The sequence below is a fragment of the Pagrus pagrus genome (assembly GCF_965226575.1).
Source record: "Pagrus pagrus genome assembly, chromosome: 21".
Taxonomy (NCBI): Eukaryota; Metazoa; Chordata; class Actinopteri; order Spariformes; family Sparidae; genus Pagrus; species Pagrus pagrus.
Window position 1 is genome coordinate 15,814,614 of NC_140208.1, and position 19,662 is coordinate 15,834,275.

Genomic DNA, 19,662 nt, shown 5'->3' on the forward strand with positions numbered 1-19,662 from the left:
GGTATCAGTGAAATTGCCCAGTTGCTTTCATTGACTTAACAAATGCAGCATTTACAGCAGTAGGTGGCTGTTTGCACCTCGAGAGTTGGTTTGTGGTCAAACAATAAACAAAGAAGAAGAAGGCTCTTGTCACAATCATGTCTGGTTAGGACTTTTTTATTCACAGTTTCAGAGGAAGACGACTCCCCCGGGGAGGGAAAAGTCTCAAGTTTTAACACAACAAATCTTATTAGAGCTGCGGAAAATTAAATCATCCATCTCTGCTCACTACATCTTAGCTTTTCTTACCCTCAGGTGTGCAGAAACGTTTTATGTTTAATGTGACTCATCTGTATCGGTATCGACTGAAATAAATCCGTATTGTGCATCCCTAATATTTACATAAGCAGCTTAATGTGGCGAGCCCTTTCCCTCCTCCTTCCCTCATTTTCTCATTAGGTTCATCTCCTGTTGAATATTCATTCATTTTAAATCCCTTGCACGGTATACAGTTAGTTTAAGCACCAACAAGCTGTTTCTTAGTTAATGGGTAAAATGTCCCCAGATTTCTTCATAAGCACTAATTTTGCCTCTCAAAGAATGCTTTATTTCCACTTCCATACATTGTGTCATAGTTTTTACTCATCCACCAGTGTTAGGCCTATATTATCACTGTACAATTGTGAGGTTAGAGCAACATTATGTAACTTTTTACCTTAAAATAACAGCTTCGAAATCAGTTTAATGGTACAACGTCACAGCGGCCTGCTTGGCTGGGCCCTACTCCGGAGCGCGGCGCGGCTCAATTCAGCGCGGTAAAACTAGTGATGGAAAAGCAAATCAGCGTGGCTTGGTTTGACTCGCTGTAGCCAAATGTGCTAGTGGTAAAAACAGCATTGTTACAGACCTGAGATTTGAATTTACGACAGTGGTGTTGCTCTCAGAAACTGTGGGGGGCGCCAAATCACACAAAATGCCAATTTCTGCATGTTGTTGCTTTAAGGTGAGCATTTTAAATGTAACCTAGATCAAAGCCAAACTTGATAAGTTTTCTCTGACAAGGAAACATCAGAGACTCTTTGATTTGTGATGATTATTGACATAACTGGATATCCATCTGTTTTGCCTAATGTTAAGTTTGTAATCTTTTGTACAAGTTCATCTGGTGCTTATGGATGTTGTTCAGATGTCTATGATCTCGTCTTTTCTGTCGAATGCTTTATATCATTGCACTGTGAGGGCATTTTATTACTACAGAGGAAGTATTCAAATGTTCTCTGCCAGCACGAGAGAAGTTATTGCCTTTTCAGTGGTAATAGAGATGTACCATCCATTTGTGACTCCTCTGGCTGATAACGACAGAGCAATCTGAAATTCATTCTGGGCCATTACAGTAACATGACTTTGGTTTACATGCATATTTATTTATAAACTTAAACCGAGACTGCTCATCAACATGCTTTCTGAAAATTTAAGGCTGACTTCAGTCTAATTTGGAGGACATTTATTTAGTCAGCAGCACAGCAAATAATATTATTGAAAACATAAATGAAAATAACTTGTAAGGGGTTGACTTTATGGCTAAAAAGTAATATCACATCACGTATGTAATTGCAATCTATGATCTAAATTGTGATCTTTTCTCTCAAGTTTAAATGCCTTACAGATTATAGCCAGTCTGTAGATTTCTTAAACATTCAAAAATCAGCTAATATTATCAGCAGAATGTGAAGAACTTTGGACGTTATGTCAAAGACATCTATGTATTGTGTTAGAGAGATAGCATGCTAACCAGCTAGCCTCAGTCGTCTTGTCTTGTAATGCCACTTTGTACCTCTTACTCCTAACAGGACCGCTAGCTGCATGGCTAACTAAGCTAACTAGCTGCATGGCAGCTAACGTTAGCAGCACTTAGCAGTTACTCTGGTGATATGCTGCCCCCTGATTGTTTGGAGTATGAATTCAACAGGTGGCCATTTCACCTACATATTACATCTTCAAAGATAGTTCCAGTCCTTCTGAGGTAATATGAACAATCACCTTAGCCATATATAGCTATACGAGTCAATTTGTTTAGTCACGTAGCACGGATCAGTTAGTCAGTGAGGTTATGTGAAGTTTTGAAACAACAAATCATTACATTGTCCACCCGTTAGTCTCATTTCAAAGAGCTTTTGTCTGGATTAAAGAAACTTCCGCCTTCTTATCAATTTCTGTTTTGGAAGTGGGAGGTTTACCATAAATTTCCCTGCTTTTGACAGCTTTGGGTATCAGCTAAAGGATCAGCGGGTCTGGTTCTACCTCAACAAGAACATCGTCTAAGCACTTCTTTAACGATTTAAGAGCTCCGCTTGAAGTCGGACTCTTTAAACTTCAAAAAGAAAAAATTATCCTTCACTTTAAATTCTCTCACATTTGAATACATTTTGTATGAGATATTAGATTGGATCAAATCAGAGCAAAAAGACCAGTGTGCCGGTGAAGACAGTGTGACCATGACATGTCTGAGCCTCTGAGTAATGCACACTTGAATTAATACAAGTCCTTTAACACATTCAGAGAGCTATCCCTGTGTGTGATCCTCACCCAGATGAATTCAGAAAGCTTCCTGGTTATTTAACATCACATATTGATAACTCTTAATAAAACACCTTCAATGCTGTGTGAGTATGACACTGTGCAGTTTTCCAGTGTGATTAATTACTGCATCAAACAGGAATTCTAATCAACTGTAGCTTACAGACAAGCTTTAGAAGTAGGACTCATCCACACTGGATTCCACTGGGAGATTAATCCGCAGCAGTTCACACAGCCTCAGCATCTTTTTCCAACCTCAGTAGTGTCATTCATAAAAAACGATCAGCTCATTTACTCTCACACCTGCCACCTCATCCCCTCCGGCACAGATCTTCACATATAGAGGCTGTGTCATTGAACTGCCGACTGCATTGTGAGGATTTTTAATGGGCGAATGTGATGTTTATAGACATGCCGGCATGACGGAAGAAAAACTCAGTTGGTCTTGTCGATCCACCGCTTTTGGAAATATCTCAGCAAGCGTTGGATGGACTGCCATTAAATTTGGAACAGACATTCATGTTCCTGAGAGGATGAAGCCTCCTGACTTCTCATCTAGTGTCATCAGAAGGTCAAATCTTTTACTTATTCAATTAAATATATGTTAATGTCTACTAGCTAGATTAGCACAACATTTTTACTGATATTCATGGTCCCCACAGGTCCCTAATTAGAGCGCTACAGGGATGATATATTTTTGTAGGCTAACCCGGAAGTTTGCATTTCTCTATGGGATCTGGATTATTGCAGGGGATGAGCTCTGTGGCGAAGACAATCAACAGACTGGTACCGGAGGTATAACTCTAACGGTATTGGAGATATTGGGGATATTTTCTTTTTCAGAGATCCTTTATTGTTTTTATTCGGGAAGAGGGTTGACATGGCATGGCCCCAATATTACAGGAGAAACAGGACTTTGTAACACACTTGATTTCTAGTTTTTGATGTTAATTGTTGAATCACAGAAGGATGTTTGCTCTTTGTTCTGGTAAATATAATATAAACTTATCAAACCCAAACCCGCAAAAGCCACCAGGATAAAGTCGAGCTGTAAAATTCCACCACCTTTTTTAAAAAATAATGAAAATAAAAGAATAATAAAGAAAATGAAATTGACATGGGCATAACAACAATGATCTATTCATATTTACAAACCCAGATGCGATAATCTAACAATGCTAAAGCCGCCAGTGCTGGAAAAAGTGTTTAAATTGAATATCAAACTGGGAGCGGGGCGCCTGGTTGAAAGAGCAAGTGCATGCATCACACAGCTTTTCCTATCTCTTCCACACGTCAGCGAGCACTGAACTTTAATTTACTGATGGTGGTTTGATATATAACGCTGTGCTCTTTGGATCAGCTGTCTGGAGGAAATGTCTTCAACACGCCGGCCAGGCGACTTGGCATCGTGTTATTACTACGTGACAGACAGTCAGACATCTGATCTGATACACAATATCATCTGATCCAATTCATGTTTATTTTTAGACTCTTTGTTGTGGTTTAGGGTGGGGTGAAGATATTACAGCGCTCCACCCCATCAGCAGAGACAGAGTCTGTTCTTAGTTTGGAAATTGAGTGGCTATAAAACTGTTTATCAGTTCTTTATTCAAAATGAGACAGTAGCTGCACTTTTACTACTCTTTGCCCCACTGAGATTTCTTGCAGTGTCCCTTTAATAAATGCCAATAAATGCATGGACAAGCCAATGTGCCAGCCTTAAAGTGTGGATTTGCTCTGTAATATTGGGGCTTTAACCTCCAGACTTTCTCTCTCAAGAGACTTGAGTGACATTCAAGCAGTGACATTCATTTAGCTTTATTCCATCATGGCTGCTTCCTCCGAAAAAATGGGGATCTTTAATGAAATCCCAGCAGGGTGGTGATTGTGAACGCTCCCCCTGGTCGACTCTCAGCAGTTTGCCTGAGTCCTTTAGCTTCTCAGTGGTACGTACATGACATTTAATTCTAATTACACTAATTACAATCTGTATCAGCTGAGGGAAAAGGAAGCCCCACTGCACTAAGTTCATCAGGTTTTATTCGATGTCGGGCATCAAGGGATGTCAATAAATGATGGTATCTCTTGTGCCATTGTGCCTTTTTAAAGAAGAGAATTTGTTGCTCTTTAGTCATAGAATCATACATCACAACACAATTACACAGGAGATAACGAACTAAACTCTCGATTTGAGGATCTCTCGGTAGCTCATGTGGCTGCAGTGGCTAATGAGTCCCAAATCTGTTAAGCTGCTGGTTGATCATTTACGATTAGACTTTTCAAGGCACGTTAGGTTTCATTGTTCAATCTGTGTGCCCAGGAAAAAGACAGCGAGTGCTCTTTTTCCACCAAGTAGTACCGCGTTGTGTGTATCAGTATGCGTGCTGGGAATATGACACACCTTCATTTTTGAACTCATTCAACCATACAGCACATAGCTTGAAGCTGCACTTAAATTCATCCTCTCCTTCAGAAGACCTCCTCACATTATTTTGATCTGTTGGAGTGACTTAGGTGTTTATATGAGCCCCTGTAGGCAAGAATGAATAAACTACTTTAATATTGTCTGTTGAAAAAGAGTTTAGCCTGAAATGTGGTTTGACAACAGACAGCTGGTGCTTTCTTTAACACACTTCAGGGCAGATCGTCAAAGAAAGCTCTTGTGGTAGTTTTCAGGAAGCAATATTTTTGCAAGAATGGTACAAACTCTGACAGGATTGTTTTTCTACATGATCTCTTATCATCTTTCATTTGAATCACCTGCATTGTATTGTAGACTCTAATAAATCTCGGTGCATAACACAAAAACTATTTGTGTGATTACATACCACTAGGAGTAAGTGAGTAAATATGTTATTTTGTGCTTTGGGTGAAGTGACCCCTTAAAGGGATAATATTTGGCCTGCTGTCTAACTCATATTTCAAACAAAAAGGGGGCAGCATATGACATTGTAACCGCTATATGCTGCTGACTGTAGCTGCCGTTAGCTAGTTAGCTCAGTTTGCCATGCATCTAGCTGTCTGGACTGGGGGCTCAGAGCACCAGCGGAGTGTTAGTTCACACCGCTAGCACAGGAACTTTGGACTGGACAGGTCTACAACACAATGCATACATGTCATGACTTCAAAATAACTATTTTCATATTCTGTCGATAATTTTAGTTAATTTTGAAAATGTTATCAACAAAAATCTTACATATTGCACCTTTAAGTTTAAATCGAATTTGTGACTTTACTTTCAAGATTACCATAAATGTGTAAACTTTTTAATAATAGACAGAAAAAACGTTTTCTGACTCTCTCTCAATATAAGAAGGGAAAACATATATGATTAAAAAAAAAATGTGTTGCTCTGGAGCTGTAGAAACTGTTAAGTTGAAATCACAGTAATAACATTGCTTAATTTAATTATAGAGCTCAACAAGTGCTGGTGAACACTGTCAAAATGGATTTCCTCCCTGTTATGTGAATGCTACGCTCTTTTTTATCCACTTATGATGCTGATTTCCTCTTATAAAGCAACTCTGTATTGAAGTGTAGCTTCAAACCTTTTAATAGACCCAATTTTAGCTCCAACTTATTATTATTTTACGCATTTTCCCTTGTTGCCATGGCAAAGCGCTGGGGGAAAAGGCGAAGAGCTGCTCGTGGTTGTCTTGGATACGACAGTTTTCCCTTGTAAAGTAATGAGAGGAGCTGAACCTGTGGGAGCACAGGGTTATTTTTAGGCCTGACGCCAGCCTGCATGTGTGGATTAAGACTTGTTTGGTCGCTGGTGCGTGTGTGTGTGTGTATGTGCGTGCATGTGTGTGTATGTATGTTTTCAGGCTTCAATGCAGCCTCAGTATGGGAACAGCTCAAGGCGTTTTACACTTGGCATATAAACACCTGGGCCACCACATGTGTCAGTGCTTTAGGCCAGAATGTGCTGGAAGATGCAATTAAAAAAAATTTCATCTTCAGATGTAGGCTTTATTTGTTGTGGTTGTTATGTTTTAGAAGTCTGCAAGTACTACCTTTAAACTACCTTGAAGGAAATGGATGCTTCCCTCAACATGTACTGAGGATCCTTATGTGTTATACAATCATTTTTAACACTAATATAAATTGTTTTCTTATCAGGCTGTAGGCTCGCTAATCTTGTAGATAGGGCTTGGCGATATGGCCTTTAAATAATAATATTGCAATATTTTAGCCTAAATCACAACATGATATATATCAATGTCATCAAAGGTACTTCATATATGCAATATACAGATAATGTCAAAAGTGTTATTTCTTCAGACTCTGTTGTTGATTCTTAAATGATTTCAACTGAAATTCTTGCATATTGCACCTTTTTAATATGAATATAATTAATGACTAAGTAAAGGCAAGTATTAGAACAAGTAGAACAATCTGGTAAGTTCAGATGGTTACATCAGTTTACTTTATATCTGGGTGAATCCTCTGAACACCACATGATGACATTCATGTGGATGTTCTTTGGCACATAACACCCATCTACACACTGCTGCAGGCAAAGTAAACTCTCTCATGGCTATGGCATTACCTGATGGTAATGCCCCGCCTAGCAGGACAAAGCATCTAGGGGCACCACACAAATAATTCACGAAAAGCTTGAGGAAGGTGACAAAGCGCTCAAGGCGACGTCGACCTGATGCCAAAACTCCCCAGATCCCAATATGATAGAGCATCCATGGGACGTGCAGTGTCAAGTCCAATCCATGGAGGCACCATCTTGCAACCCACAGGTGTCAAATCAACCACAACATTAAAACCACTGGCACTGATCCGCTGCAACAACATTTCAATGTTGTGGTTGATTTGGGTCTTGTTGGTTGCAAGGTCCCATGGATGCTTGATCGGGTCTGACGGCCTGACTGTCACCTTGAGCTCTTTGTCACGTTCCTCGGCCCATTCCTGAACTGTTTTTATGGTGTGGTATGGTGAGGTTTCCAGACAGAAAATTGCGTTGTAAAGACATGATCAATGATATTTAGTTCACCATTTAGGTCAGTGCTTTTAATGTTTTGGCTGATAGGTGTATAGTCTCATTTCACATTAATAATATAATATCAATACATTGCCTAGCCCGACTTGTAGACAGAATCCATCAGGAGCAATTTGAAGCAGATAAGTGACTATCCTAAATGGACAGCAGAAGCACAGTAGAGAGAGAACATCTGATCTTTTTTTGGCTGTAGCACTGACTTCCTTGAATTTTAGGGATATTTTCAGACAACAAAGCCTTAACATTTGCCCTCAGTTCTGGTTGAGTAAGATCTGGGTGATGCAGATATTTAAACTTAGTCGGTGCCTGGAAAGAATTTATTGGTAAGGAACATCCAACATGTCTAGAAATATAGCATACATAGATCACACACACGCACCCAACAGCTGGCCTCTTGTTTTTAATAGATTGACAGTGCAGAGATGATAGCAGGTCTCCAAATGTGATGTCATTGCAGCTGCGCTATTGAGCTGTGCTCTTTGTGGAATAGAGCGAGGGAGATGGAGATCTGTGTGAGGGTGTGTTACTGTATGTGTGTGTGAGAGTTGACTGATAGAGAGAGAGCAGAGACATTTTCTGTATACAAGGTTTGATTGGCGAGACGGACTGGCTCACAATGTGCACAGCTGCAGCAACCAATTTTGACCTCTGCGAAGGATCCCTTATTTACGCACTGTTCAACTTCAACATTAGTCTTAATGGTCTTATTAAGGACACCTCTTTAATCCTTGATTATAGGGAATGATGACTGGTTGCAGCTCTGAGTAGACATCCAGGCTGTTCGGCAAGAAATTGCTACCAATTACCAAGAAAATGCCACCGCTGCTGACGACTGCACCATCATTAGATCTTGGCCAATTATTCCTCCTCAGTTCTATAAAATAAGAGCCAGTGAGACTGACAGAGAACATCGTACCCACCCTCAAACCTCCTTTCTCCCAAACCCCCCTCCCCAGTGTGTCAGCACAGCTCCAGCACGGCCAAGCTCTGCTGCAATCGGCTTTGACTTCTTAGCGGCCGTGTGGTCTCTGCATACTTTTAACAAGCTCTGTCATTTCGCAGTGCAAACACGGGATGCCACGGATAAGCCTTGGGGACTGGTATGCGGCATTAAGGACCTGATCCGCATAGATCAGACTTTTGCAAAAGCGCCTGGTCCTTGAGCGTCTAAGACTGTGTGCTTCAATGTCACACCAGTGAAACTAATCACAGCTTTTCATCAGATAATCTGTTGTTGTCCTCACTAATGACGTGGGAGGCACTGCTTGGCTTACATATTTATATGTAAATATGCAACCCACTTCCTCAAAGAAAAAATTATGTACGCACACTCACCAATAAATTTGCCTAGTCCTGTCCTCCCTCCCGCTGGATCGAATAAAAAAACAAACTCTTACTTACCTCTGAAACCTAATGAAGTCGCCTACACACAACCAGAATTGATACACATACAGAAAGGCACTTACAAAATACGACAGCTTTTCTCTGAGTCAGCTACGCTCAGAGTTCAAGTGGTACTATTCCAAATATGATATGACATGTCCGTGGGTTAGGAAAAATAGATTTATTACATAAGGCAACGAGAGGGAGTTAAATATAGATTGGAATCCATTGACGGGAACAAAACATATGGCCGAACAAACCGGGTTATTGAAAGGATTAATGGACGATGGAAAATAAATTTATGGGAGGATACATTTTATGTAACGTGTCATTAGTGTGATGAAGTCTATGAAATATCTTGAAGGGGATCTTGATCAGATGGAGGTATGGAAAGTAATAAGTAGTAACAGGTGTCCCGAATCTCTTCCAGAATTCAGCAGGCTCGCCCTATTATTATGAAGCATGTTGGGATTATAATCAAAATATTCCCTCTGCCAGCAAGTTGACGTTTAGTAGTTTATAAGATGAATCTTTAACTGGTGCCCTGGGATGCGCTGACAAAATGACATAAAACCAGCAAATATCTGAACAAATTGGATTTGGGAATAGTTTGATCTCTGCGCAGAGAAGCAAATTAATAAAAAGGACATACCGCTGGGCCTGGAGACGTTTTTACCATTTCTGTTCAGTGACAAGGCTTGAAAAGAAATAAGTGAGTGATAAAAGTTTCTTTCCTAATGGAAAATGTCACCTGGAGAGCCAGTTTAGAAATATTAGTTGATAAGTAGTAAAAGAGAAATGTGACTCCATCTGAAGGAAGAAATGTATTCATTCAGTTACTTACAAAAATAATATTGGGAGTCAGACTGGAAGCACTTAGAATGTAGCAATCTTTTTGTTAGCGCCCGCATTCGGTCAGTTCATAGCTTCAATGCTGGAACATATGAAGATGCTTCATCTCTCAAAATCTGAGTAATGATTGTTTTTTTCGTTGACACATGCACACACTGTCACGCTCTGACCCTGTAGTGAGATTGCAGGGTTTTGGATCCATGGATTGCTCCTGTCATGGCAACCATGAATTGGCATCCTTGGATACCACGGTCTCATCGCCGTCGTCAGCTGCGCTCTTTTCTTCCTCACCATTGTTGTCGTTTGATCTCTCTCCGTCCCTTTCTTTCTCTCTCTGTTTCAACACAGCCTGTTTAGGTTCCCCACACCTGCTCCTTAACCCTTAATTGCTCTTCACTGTGTGTATTTCTCAAAGTCCATATCACCTGACAAGTTAATTTTGAATCTCTGGACAACAGATATTTATGCCCTTGTCCACAGGTATACGGATTTTATGCAATACAAACATTTTCCTGTGTTTTTCCGCCTCTCGGTCACATGCAAATGTAGCGACAGTCGGCCTAATTATAACTTAACTTAGAGTTTCTCGACAGGACACGACTGGAGACGCTGTGAGTGGTGCTGGCTCAGGCATGTGTGAGCTGACCAATCAGAGCAGACTGGGTATTCAGGAGGGGGGCCTTAAAAAGACAGGAGGTAAAACAGAGCATTTCAGACAGAGGAGGAATACAGAGCTGCAGCGCTGATGTGTTTTTTGAGGATTAAAGCATGTAAACCTATTTTAGTAGTAACCAAAAATAAGACCATGAACCTGACAAAGAACATAATTCTCCTTTTAAAATGAATAAGCTCACTACGCATGTAGGAATGTTTTTCTCTGGTGTATGACGTTTCATTGACATAGACTCTGTTGCCACCAGCTGGCCCGCTTGCTTATTTGAGCATGTGGAGTTCACTCCTCGTATGTTGGATTGATGTCACGGATCCACGCACCAACCCAGATTCCATTGTCGAACGTTTTAATGAATAAATGTAACCATGTAATAATGCAATTTTAAGCCCATAGCCATAGTGTTGTAGCACAAATTATTTAAAGGAGACATACCCCCTCCTGAATACACAGTCTCCTCTGATTGGTCAGCTCACTCACGCCTGACCCAGCACCACTAACAACCACAGACCAGTTGTGCTAAATCAATTCTTACGTGCCAGACTAGCTGCTAGGCATATATTTTGCAAATGTGTGACATGGTGACATAGTGTGTTGTCAGTGTTGTCAGTGTTTTCTGTAGGAGAGAGGAGCTTCTGTTGGTGCTGACTTTGACCTTTTTAACTTTTAATATCTTTTGCATGCACAAGTACCTATATCACTGAAGGAAAGGGGAAAAAAACAACAAAAAAGCATAATAGAGTTAGACAGACAGACCGGCCTTTCACTGGACAATGAATCTGCCATACTGTAACACAAGACAATCTGGAACCGAGTGAGTTTCTAGCTTTGAGATAGTTTAGTCTCGAACCACAGAAAAGTAGGACAACAACTTGTAATGTCTGTAAAGCCAACATTCTGAGGGGTGGAAGTCGTACTGCATCATACAGCCAGATGTCGGTAATTGGATTGGAACTCAAATAAAGTGGATCAGTACATCTCTAGTTTGCATTCTCATGTGTATAGAGATATTTTATAAAATGCCGGTTGTGTGGACATATTTTGTATTTTAACAGAGGACAGAATGTGTGTACAAGGCCTTAGTCTCCCAGTCCTCTGTCCGTGGTGCTTTTTGCCTTTTACTTGCTGCCTGATGTTAAAAGGATCAATTAGAGTCAATAGAGATCCTCACTAAGCTAATGTTAGCTGGCCTGCCCACTCACTCACCCACTGGCTCACTCAATTTTCCAACTGTTGCTAATAGTATTCCCTACGGACATGATGGCTAAACCTGTTTGGGTGTTACCAGAGCAACCGGCTACTCTATTTATAGGTATTAAACAAAGTTAGAGACCAGTTGTTGTGTGTGGGAGCGTGTTCGGACAAATTAGGAACGAGCTGTGCACGTACGTAAGTCCATTGACTGTGATTACGACAGAGAAGGATTTGTTTTCTTTGTCATGGCTGGATTTAGACTTGCACTGATCCCTGTGTGTTGAATTTGAAGGACCTCAACCTGACAACACAGTTTATAGCTACAAAAACTATAAAAAGCTCAAAAGAAACCTCCAAGCCATAAAATATGCAACACTCTGTGTGAAATAGTCCTTTTATATGCCCTTTATAGAACAGCCTCTTCCTTTCCTTGTTTCAACCTTAATATTCCGCCTCAGTGGTCTGACAACAAAGATTTTGCATTCATATTCACAATCAATACCTCATTAGTGTTTTCAATGCCTCTCTCTTCTCTCTCTCTCTTTGCACTCTCTTTCATTGCAGTTGACCTAACAAGTTTTGTGGAGGATACTGGGAGGAACCAATTTTCAAAATGCCCGTGGCGACATCCAGCTCTGACTCCGGTAAGTGGCTCTGCCTCGCTATGACGAAGGGCATCTCTGTGTGTGTGTGTCAGTGAGAGCGAGAGAGATATCAAGAGAGAGGGAACAGGGAGGAGATACTGAACGGCTGAAGATTATTCCCGCACTCAGGACATGTATCTCATCTCCTGAGTTCTAATGTGACTTAATGAGCTGGCTAATGGAGCGCTAAAACTCCAGCCTTAGATCAGTCATGCCTCGAAGGATTTGCAGTTGTATCCTTCGCGGCCCTGCACTCTTGCACACATGCAAGTTAAATCTAGCACTGGAGGCCAGTAGTGCTAATGCGCACGAGTGCATGCACAGACGCGCACATGCTCGCACACAAATACACGTTCCAATTTTCTTTGGAGGCATTGGGTGAGTGTTTTATTATGGATTGTACGACATAGTACGCTGTGAATGACTGATTGGCAAAGGTATTTGCAATTATTTGTTTGATTATCAGTTAATCTGCCAATTTTTTCACTGTTGTTTCATTATTATTTTAATAGTTTTGTTTTTTTCTTTACTGGCACAAACGCACAATGTGTGTATGTAGTCAGTGTTGTAAAAAAGTACCCAAAGTCATACTTGTGCTATTGTGGTAAAACATTACTTTGGTAAAAGTGAAAGTCACTAATACGAAGGTACTTAAGTATCAGAAGAAATTTTCAGGCAGTAAATAGACTTAAGTATCAAAAGTACAAGTAAAAGTAAATTCTACATACACGATGTATGTACGTATATATTGTATAAGTGTCTACCAACTGTCAGATCCGATATTAATTATTTTTCCGATTATCAGAATGTTTTCTTTATTTAAATCTGATTGTCAATAAAATAAATTAATTTAAAAATGTGCTTCTTTGGCTCTGATGCAGCATCACTGAGCCCAAGAAACATTTGCCTAAGGGGATAATAAAGTCGTATCGCATCACACCATATTAACATCGTAAAAAAATGCTCATCACAATCTCCAAGAACCCAGAGTGACGTCGGAAACAATTAATTTACAATCAAAATAGTTGGCAACTAATTTTCTTTCAATCGACTGATCTATAAATTAACTAATCACTGCAGCTCAATGTCACCTTTCGGGCCATAGTGACTTGTTCAATTCATATTTTGTGTTACCAAATTCAACATTTATTTGAAGGAGGGTGTTTGATATCTTTGAAATGGATCAAAATGTAATGGTGTTTTTCATGTTAGCAGACAGTTTGGTACTATTTCAAGGCTGCTGTGAAAAATTTAAAACATTATATAACTTTTTAACCTTTTTAAATAACCGTTTCTAAATCATATTGATGGTGCAGTGTCTTGTAACAGGGTGAATGGTGTCTCTGTCACAGCCACTCGACCCCCTTGTCGCTTGTTTTCAACACATAACACTGTCATGACGTAATGAGTTTTGTTTGTAGTTGGCACCTACATTACGTCTGACAAATTGTTACAGACCTGGGATTTGTATTTATGACAGTGGTGTTTCACTCAGAAACTGCGAGGGGCGCCGGATCGCACAAAATGCCAATCTCTATAATAACGTTAATGAGGTTAAAATACAATCTCCGAAATACTTGTGTTTTCCATAACTGAATAAAGCTGTTCTCAGAGGAAAATAAGGTCTCCAGAACACTGTTTGAAGCTAGAAAGGTGGCAGGGTCCGCCACATATAAACAAAAAAAGTCAGTATGAAATTGTGTTGTCTTTTAAGGTCAGTTTGTTTATTCAGTTTATTCAGTCATGAAAACAAAGAGTTTGTTTATTTAGTTTGTTTGGGCAATTAAAAAATCAGTCAATTAATATCTTTCTCTTCTTCTTCCCCAAAACTATGTAGTGCACCTTTTATTTAAAGCAATGATTTTGTACACACATTCAATCTGGCACCTCACAACAGACAGCAGGAGTCAGTGCAATAACTGAAACATGGCAACTGCACCCAAGAGTGCACCATGTGTTGCGCAGGAACCCAGGCTATATAAACTGGTGGATAAAACTGATCCCAGTATAGAAAACATGAGACTGAATTTGTCCAAAATACCAACGAATGTATTACACCCTTGATGATGAACCTATTGATGAGATTTTTTAGATATATGCCTTGACATTGACATCAGAGTTGAATATGTAGCACTGTGACAACAGTACAATTAAATTTCCTTGTTTGAGCGCCAAAAACGGTGCCCACATTAAACTCTAAACTGGCACGTAGCCACGCTTCCATGCATTTCCCCTTCACTCATCGCTGTAGGCATTTGATCGAGACACATAAAAGATTGAAAAGCCGCGGCCAGATGTCTGAGAAATTAAGAGTCTAAGTATATTGGTTAACAGAGGACCACATCTGAAACTTAAAGCTTTATAGTGTATTATCGTGTGGTAATAAACTGCCGCAGTCAGCTGGCGAATAGAGGAATAGAGGGAGAAAAGCGTTTTCCATGGAGAGTTAAAATATGTGTGGAGTTTCTGTTTTTGTAATGGGCTGTCAGTCAGTGTTGATTTGTACACTGGCCGAGGGCTTAGTCTGGATGACTGGCATTTTTAGTAACACACAGTAGATTGTTTCTCCAAACCAATTCATGTCTTTGTTTAATTTAAAAAGCAAGGCTATTTTTTGCACAAGCTTCAAGAAGGGTCAGAGAAGGGTCACCTTTATAGATATTCAGACATTTTTCAAAGGAACTCAGATAAGCATTTCCTGGATTTATAAGCAGAAAGCACAAATATAAATTCACCCAGTAAGCACCCATCACTTACAGAGCATCTGCAAGGCTCGCTTTGTTTGTACCTGTGTCTGTGATGTAATAGTAATGGAGGGTCATCTCTCACATATGTGTCAGCTCCCTACGCACCGCCTCTTTCACCGATCCCCCTTCCTACGAGCCAACCTTCTGCTGCTCTTTCCCCCAGTTAACCCCCACAGGGAAGCCTGGAAGGAAAAAAATCGCCCTGCCTCCTTTTCTCCATCCTCCAAGAGAAAGCATCATACTTCCCCCACCCCTTCCCTTTCTCATGCACACACAACCCTCTCTCGTTTCCATTCATTCATGCGGAGGAGAAGACGCTCAGCCAGGCATAGCTTATACACATTCATGTCAAGAGCAGGTGAAGAGGGAGGAGAGAGCGAAGGAGCCGCTTTGGCAGGAAGAGGAGAGAGGCAGGGATAGATAGGGAGGGAGAGAGAGGGAGATCTCTCAGTCTGCCTCAGATACCGTATTGGGTGTGTTACTGTAGAGAGGTGTTGTTCACCATGGCCGGCACCGTGTTTGGAAGGCTCTCCCTGGAGGAGGGGGACTCAGCCAACTCCCTGGAGGGCCTGGAAATCAAGCTGGGGGGAGAAGGTAAGCACACAAGAAGTCCCTACCTGCCGTGTGTGAGGGATACAGGACTGTTTATAAGACAGATGACTTCTCCGGCTATGGACAGAGAGCGTGGAGAAGCCGTGATCTACGGTTGAATCACTGTTTTCTAAGCAGGTGACAATGTGCTCACGTTGGCGGACGAGGGCATGAGTTGGTGTTTTAAATTCGCAATGCACCTGCACTTGATGCGCTGGTCCAAACCTCCAGAGTGTGATGAAGATGAGCAGAGACAGATTAGGACCCAGGGCAGCATGTGATGTTCAGGAACCTGAGGCAAGGAAGGGAAGAGAGCAAGGCGCAGTGAAAACAAAGCCATAGTTTCTTTTCTATTTATTGAATTTACAACGAGTGCCTTATTGTAACGTGAGGAATGCACTTTGAGACAAGTGCGGAAAAGAAACAAAGTCATTAAAAGAGGAAGAGCCTGTGTAAAAGCAAGTATTTGTTGTTTGAATGATAATGAACAGATAGTGGGAAGTACCATTCACCCTCTTCATTATTAATGCAGTTTGTTAATAATACATGTGGATGCATACAACACAGTCATATGTTCTCCCCGTATCTATTTATGAACTTCTGTCTGTTTGATGAAGTCATGTTGAATAAGTCGAGGTAAGCAGCATCATTACATCATTGCCAAGTGTATTGCATGTCACACAGTATACAGTGTTGCAAGATATCCTCTGCTTGGTAATGTAGCCTGACAAGACAGCAGTGACAGCCGTAATGAATCACAATTTCTGCCAAAGCATTTGCATCCTGTCTATCAGTTCAGAGTGTGTGTGTGTGTGTGTGTGTGTGTGTGTGTGTGTGTGTGTGTGTGTGAGAGAGAGAGAGAGAGAGAGAGATTAAGAGGGAGAGAGCGAGCGAGACCTCCTGTGCATTGTACATTCATGGTGAGTAGGTAGGGGGTCATTCATATGCAACAGTGTAGTGTTCTGATCAGAGATGGCATGCCTGGATGTGTCAGACTCACAACCTTCAAATAACTTGGTGGCTCTCACACTTTCTCCCCACACACACACATATAACACACAGACTCTCTTCTCTCCGAACCCCTCACACTATCACAGGAGTGTTCTGTGTGCCTACCGGACTAATGAAGCAGTAGTCAAACACAGATGATGGATCATTGAGTACTGCATGTTGGTAGGATTAGGCTGTCAGAGATAATCGTGGGGTTTCAAGAGAATGGGACAATTTAATTCTGTTCTGGCTGAGGGTATTCGATAATGTGGTGACACTGGCAATTATTTCATCCGCGTCACACCCTGAAGATCTCTGTTTGCTCTTTCATTAACCGCCGCAGGGAAAAATAAATGTGCAGTCAACGTCAAAATGTTTGGAGTTCAGTCGGTAAACTTGTTCGTGTCGGTTCCCCTGCAAAACTTCACATGAAATTATCCTGCCCTCGCCATCTGGGTGAGGTGTAATGGGAGTTGCTGTCCATTTGCGAAATGTCAACAAATATCACAACTGTTGTCTCCAGTGGTGACCTTCAGACGGCTAATAAGGCAATCCAGCCTGCACCCTGTATCATGCCAGCTTGGAACAAGCATCACCATGGCAATGTGGTGGCTTAAATGGCAGCTTTAAAGTCCCTCGTTCCTGCTGATTGGCTCCCCAAGACAGAAGGGGTCAGGGTTAGTGTTTCCTCAAGAAATGTTGCTTTTCATGGGACAGTCATGCACACTGCTGCAATGCTTAAGACAGTTTCATTTTCACAAATTAAACGAGAATGTCAGGGAGTTTATAGAAGAATAATAGATTAAAAACGACAAATTACAAACACTATTTACCTGACAACACACATTTTCAGTAAACGGATATATATTGTACAGTATTTTAAGGTCCAGTAAGTAGGATTAGGAAGATAAGGGTCATTACAAGGCAACGGATATACAACATGTCATGGTTTGAGTTTTTGGTTGAGTTATTTCCTGTTTCATTTTGAAGTTCTCTCCTCATGTGTCATGTTGCATTTTATTTTTTAAAAAAGGTTTGGCTATGTGTAGTTTTTGTTCTTCTGCAGAATGTGCTATTGCTCAAAATAACTGCTACAAGGATGTTTTTATGTGTCTTGGATTCGTAAAAACCTTCAATAAAGTTCTAGTACAATATCAAAAGTGCAATATATAAGATTTGGCCACCTGTTAAATTCATACTCCAAGAAAAAAGAGGGCAGAGTATCACCAGAGTAACTGCTAAATGCTGCTCACTTTAGCTGTTGCTAGCTAGTGAGTTCAGTTAGCCGTGCAGCTAGCGGCCCTGTTGGGAACTGGAGGTACAAAGTGCTATAACAAGACAGGATGGGCTGAGGTTAGCTGGTTAGCGTGTTAACTCATTTTTGAGTGTTTTAAACTTAAATTCATACATGTTGCACTTTTAAGCTTTATTACCAGGTTACTAGGACTAAAATCAATCAATCAGATTTTATTTGTATAGCACTTGTCACAGCAAGCACTAAAAAACATGAACTTAGTAACATGGAAATCTTGAGTAAAAGAATAAAATAAAACGCTATTGTTAATGAAATACAGAAATTAGACACTGTCATTAAAACAATACATAAATAAAACACCATAATTGATAAAATACATACAATAGGTCAGTAAGTCTGAGACCACTAGTCAAAACAAACCCTGCACCCGTCCTGAATATAACACGATCCTCTCCGCTACAAACGACAACACAGGCGCAAAAATCCAACTCCTCATATAGTGAATGCATGTGATCGATAGTGTTCAGCTTGCCTGGATAAGTTTATGGCCCTGAACATCCGTAGTACACCTACATCCACATTACGAGTGATTTCAATTATTTTGGCTGATTAGATGTCCTCTGAGGACTGTGTGGGCGTGTACACACTGCAGTTGATTGACTCTCACTCTCACACTCCTGTTATCTTTATTGAACCTGTTAGAGGGGAAAATGATCTCAATCATTCTTATGCTGTTTTCACGTCATTGACTGTAATTATGAGCAACTGAGCTGGAAAACCGGTTCTTGTCAGCCTCCAACTCGGCAGCAATATCTCCCACTTGGTGAAAAAAGATATAGAATTGTCAAAAAACAACTGATCAAACATTTACATCAAAATAAAAGCAAACATTAACACTATTACAGTCATTTCAAGTAGTCTAAAGGAGCTATGCATAAATCATTTGGCTGTAACTGTAACTCGTTATAGTTTCGAGAGTTTCAGCGATTTAAATAATGTGACTACAAGGCTAACAGTGGGGGGCTATCATGCTGTTGAATATCAGCCTGCGCGCACATTTGTTCGGCCTAACATTGTTGAAACAGTTGCTTGACATTAACTGCCTGGCGCTAGCACCATTCAAATGTTTAGGAAGGAAGTGTGCTTTGGGACAAGGTGACACAGAGGTGCCAGGGGAATTTTAAAAAAGGCACATAGTAAAAATGATGATATGGATTGATATTTTCACGTTGTATCAATCACATTGGATCATTGAATCTATAAATCAGTACAGATTGATGTATAATTACACCCCTAGTCTACAACTCATTGCCTGTATAAATATAGATTGAGCTTTCCGGTCTGAAAAGTGAGGCCCATGTGGAAGTGCCTTAAATGTACATTTTTTTCACTATTCAGAGGTGGCTTGGTGGTTGCAGAAGTCTGACTGTATGTAAGCTAATGAGAAAATGACCCTACTTCTCACTAGATTTATTACCTCTGTAAACAGTTTCTAATGAGTTTATGGTCTTGGTCATTAGTTTCAAGTCTTCTTCAAAACAGCATGATATTCATTTTGTAAATTAAAATACAATTTAGAGTAAAATAAACAATAAAGAAGAGTGTACTTCAGATAGGGGCTGCCTTGTGATTGACAAGTCCTACACTGCATGTTCTCAGGTTCTCAATCAGATCCAGTCAGAATATTCTCCCCTGGCCCACCCCCTTATCCAAAAATAGTCACTTCTGTCTCCAAAAAAACAAAGATGTAACGTAATACCAAACTC

The 19,662-nt window shown here is 40.5% G+C and overlaps 1 protein-coding gene across 2 annotated transcripts in view; it reads left to right on the plus strand.

Moving 5' to 3' along the window:
- The window catches only part of mpp2b (MAGUK p55 scaffold protein 2b), a 47,400-nt gene that overhangs the window by 1,256 nt on the left and 26,482 nt on the right, over positions 1-19,662 (plus strand). The window contains exon 2 of one of the 2 annotated variants that reach the window (XM_084342416.1): positions 12,234-12,313. In XM_084342416.1, coding sequence (XP_084198542.1) covers positions 12,283-12,313 — 31 coding nt within the window. In that variant the 5' untranslated portion in view covers positions 12,234-12,282. Of the gene's footprint in view, positions 1-12,233; positions 12,314-15,366; positions 15,655-19,662 lie in introns of those variants that run through there. The other variant, XM_084342415.1, reaches the window with a different exon arrangement.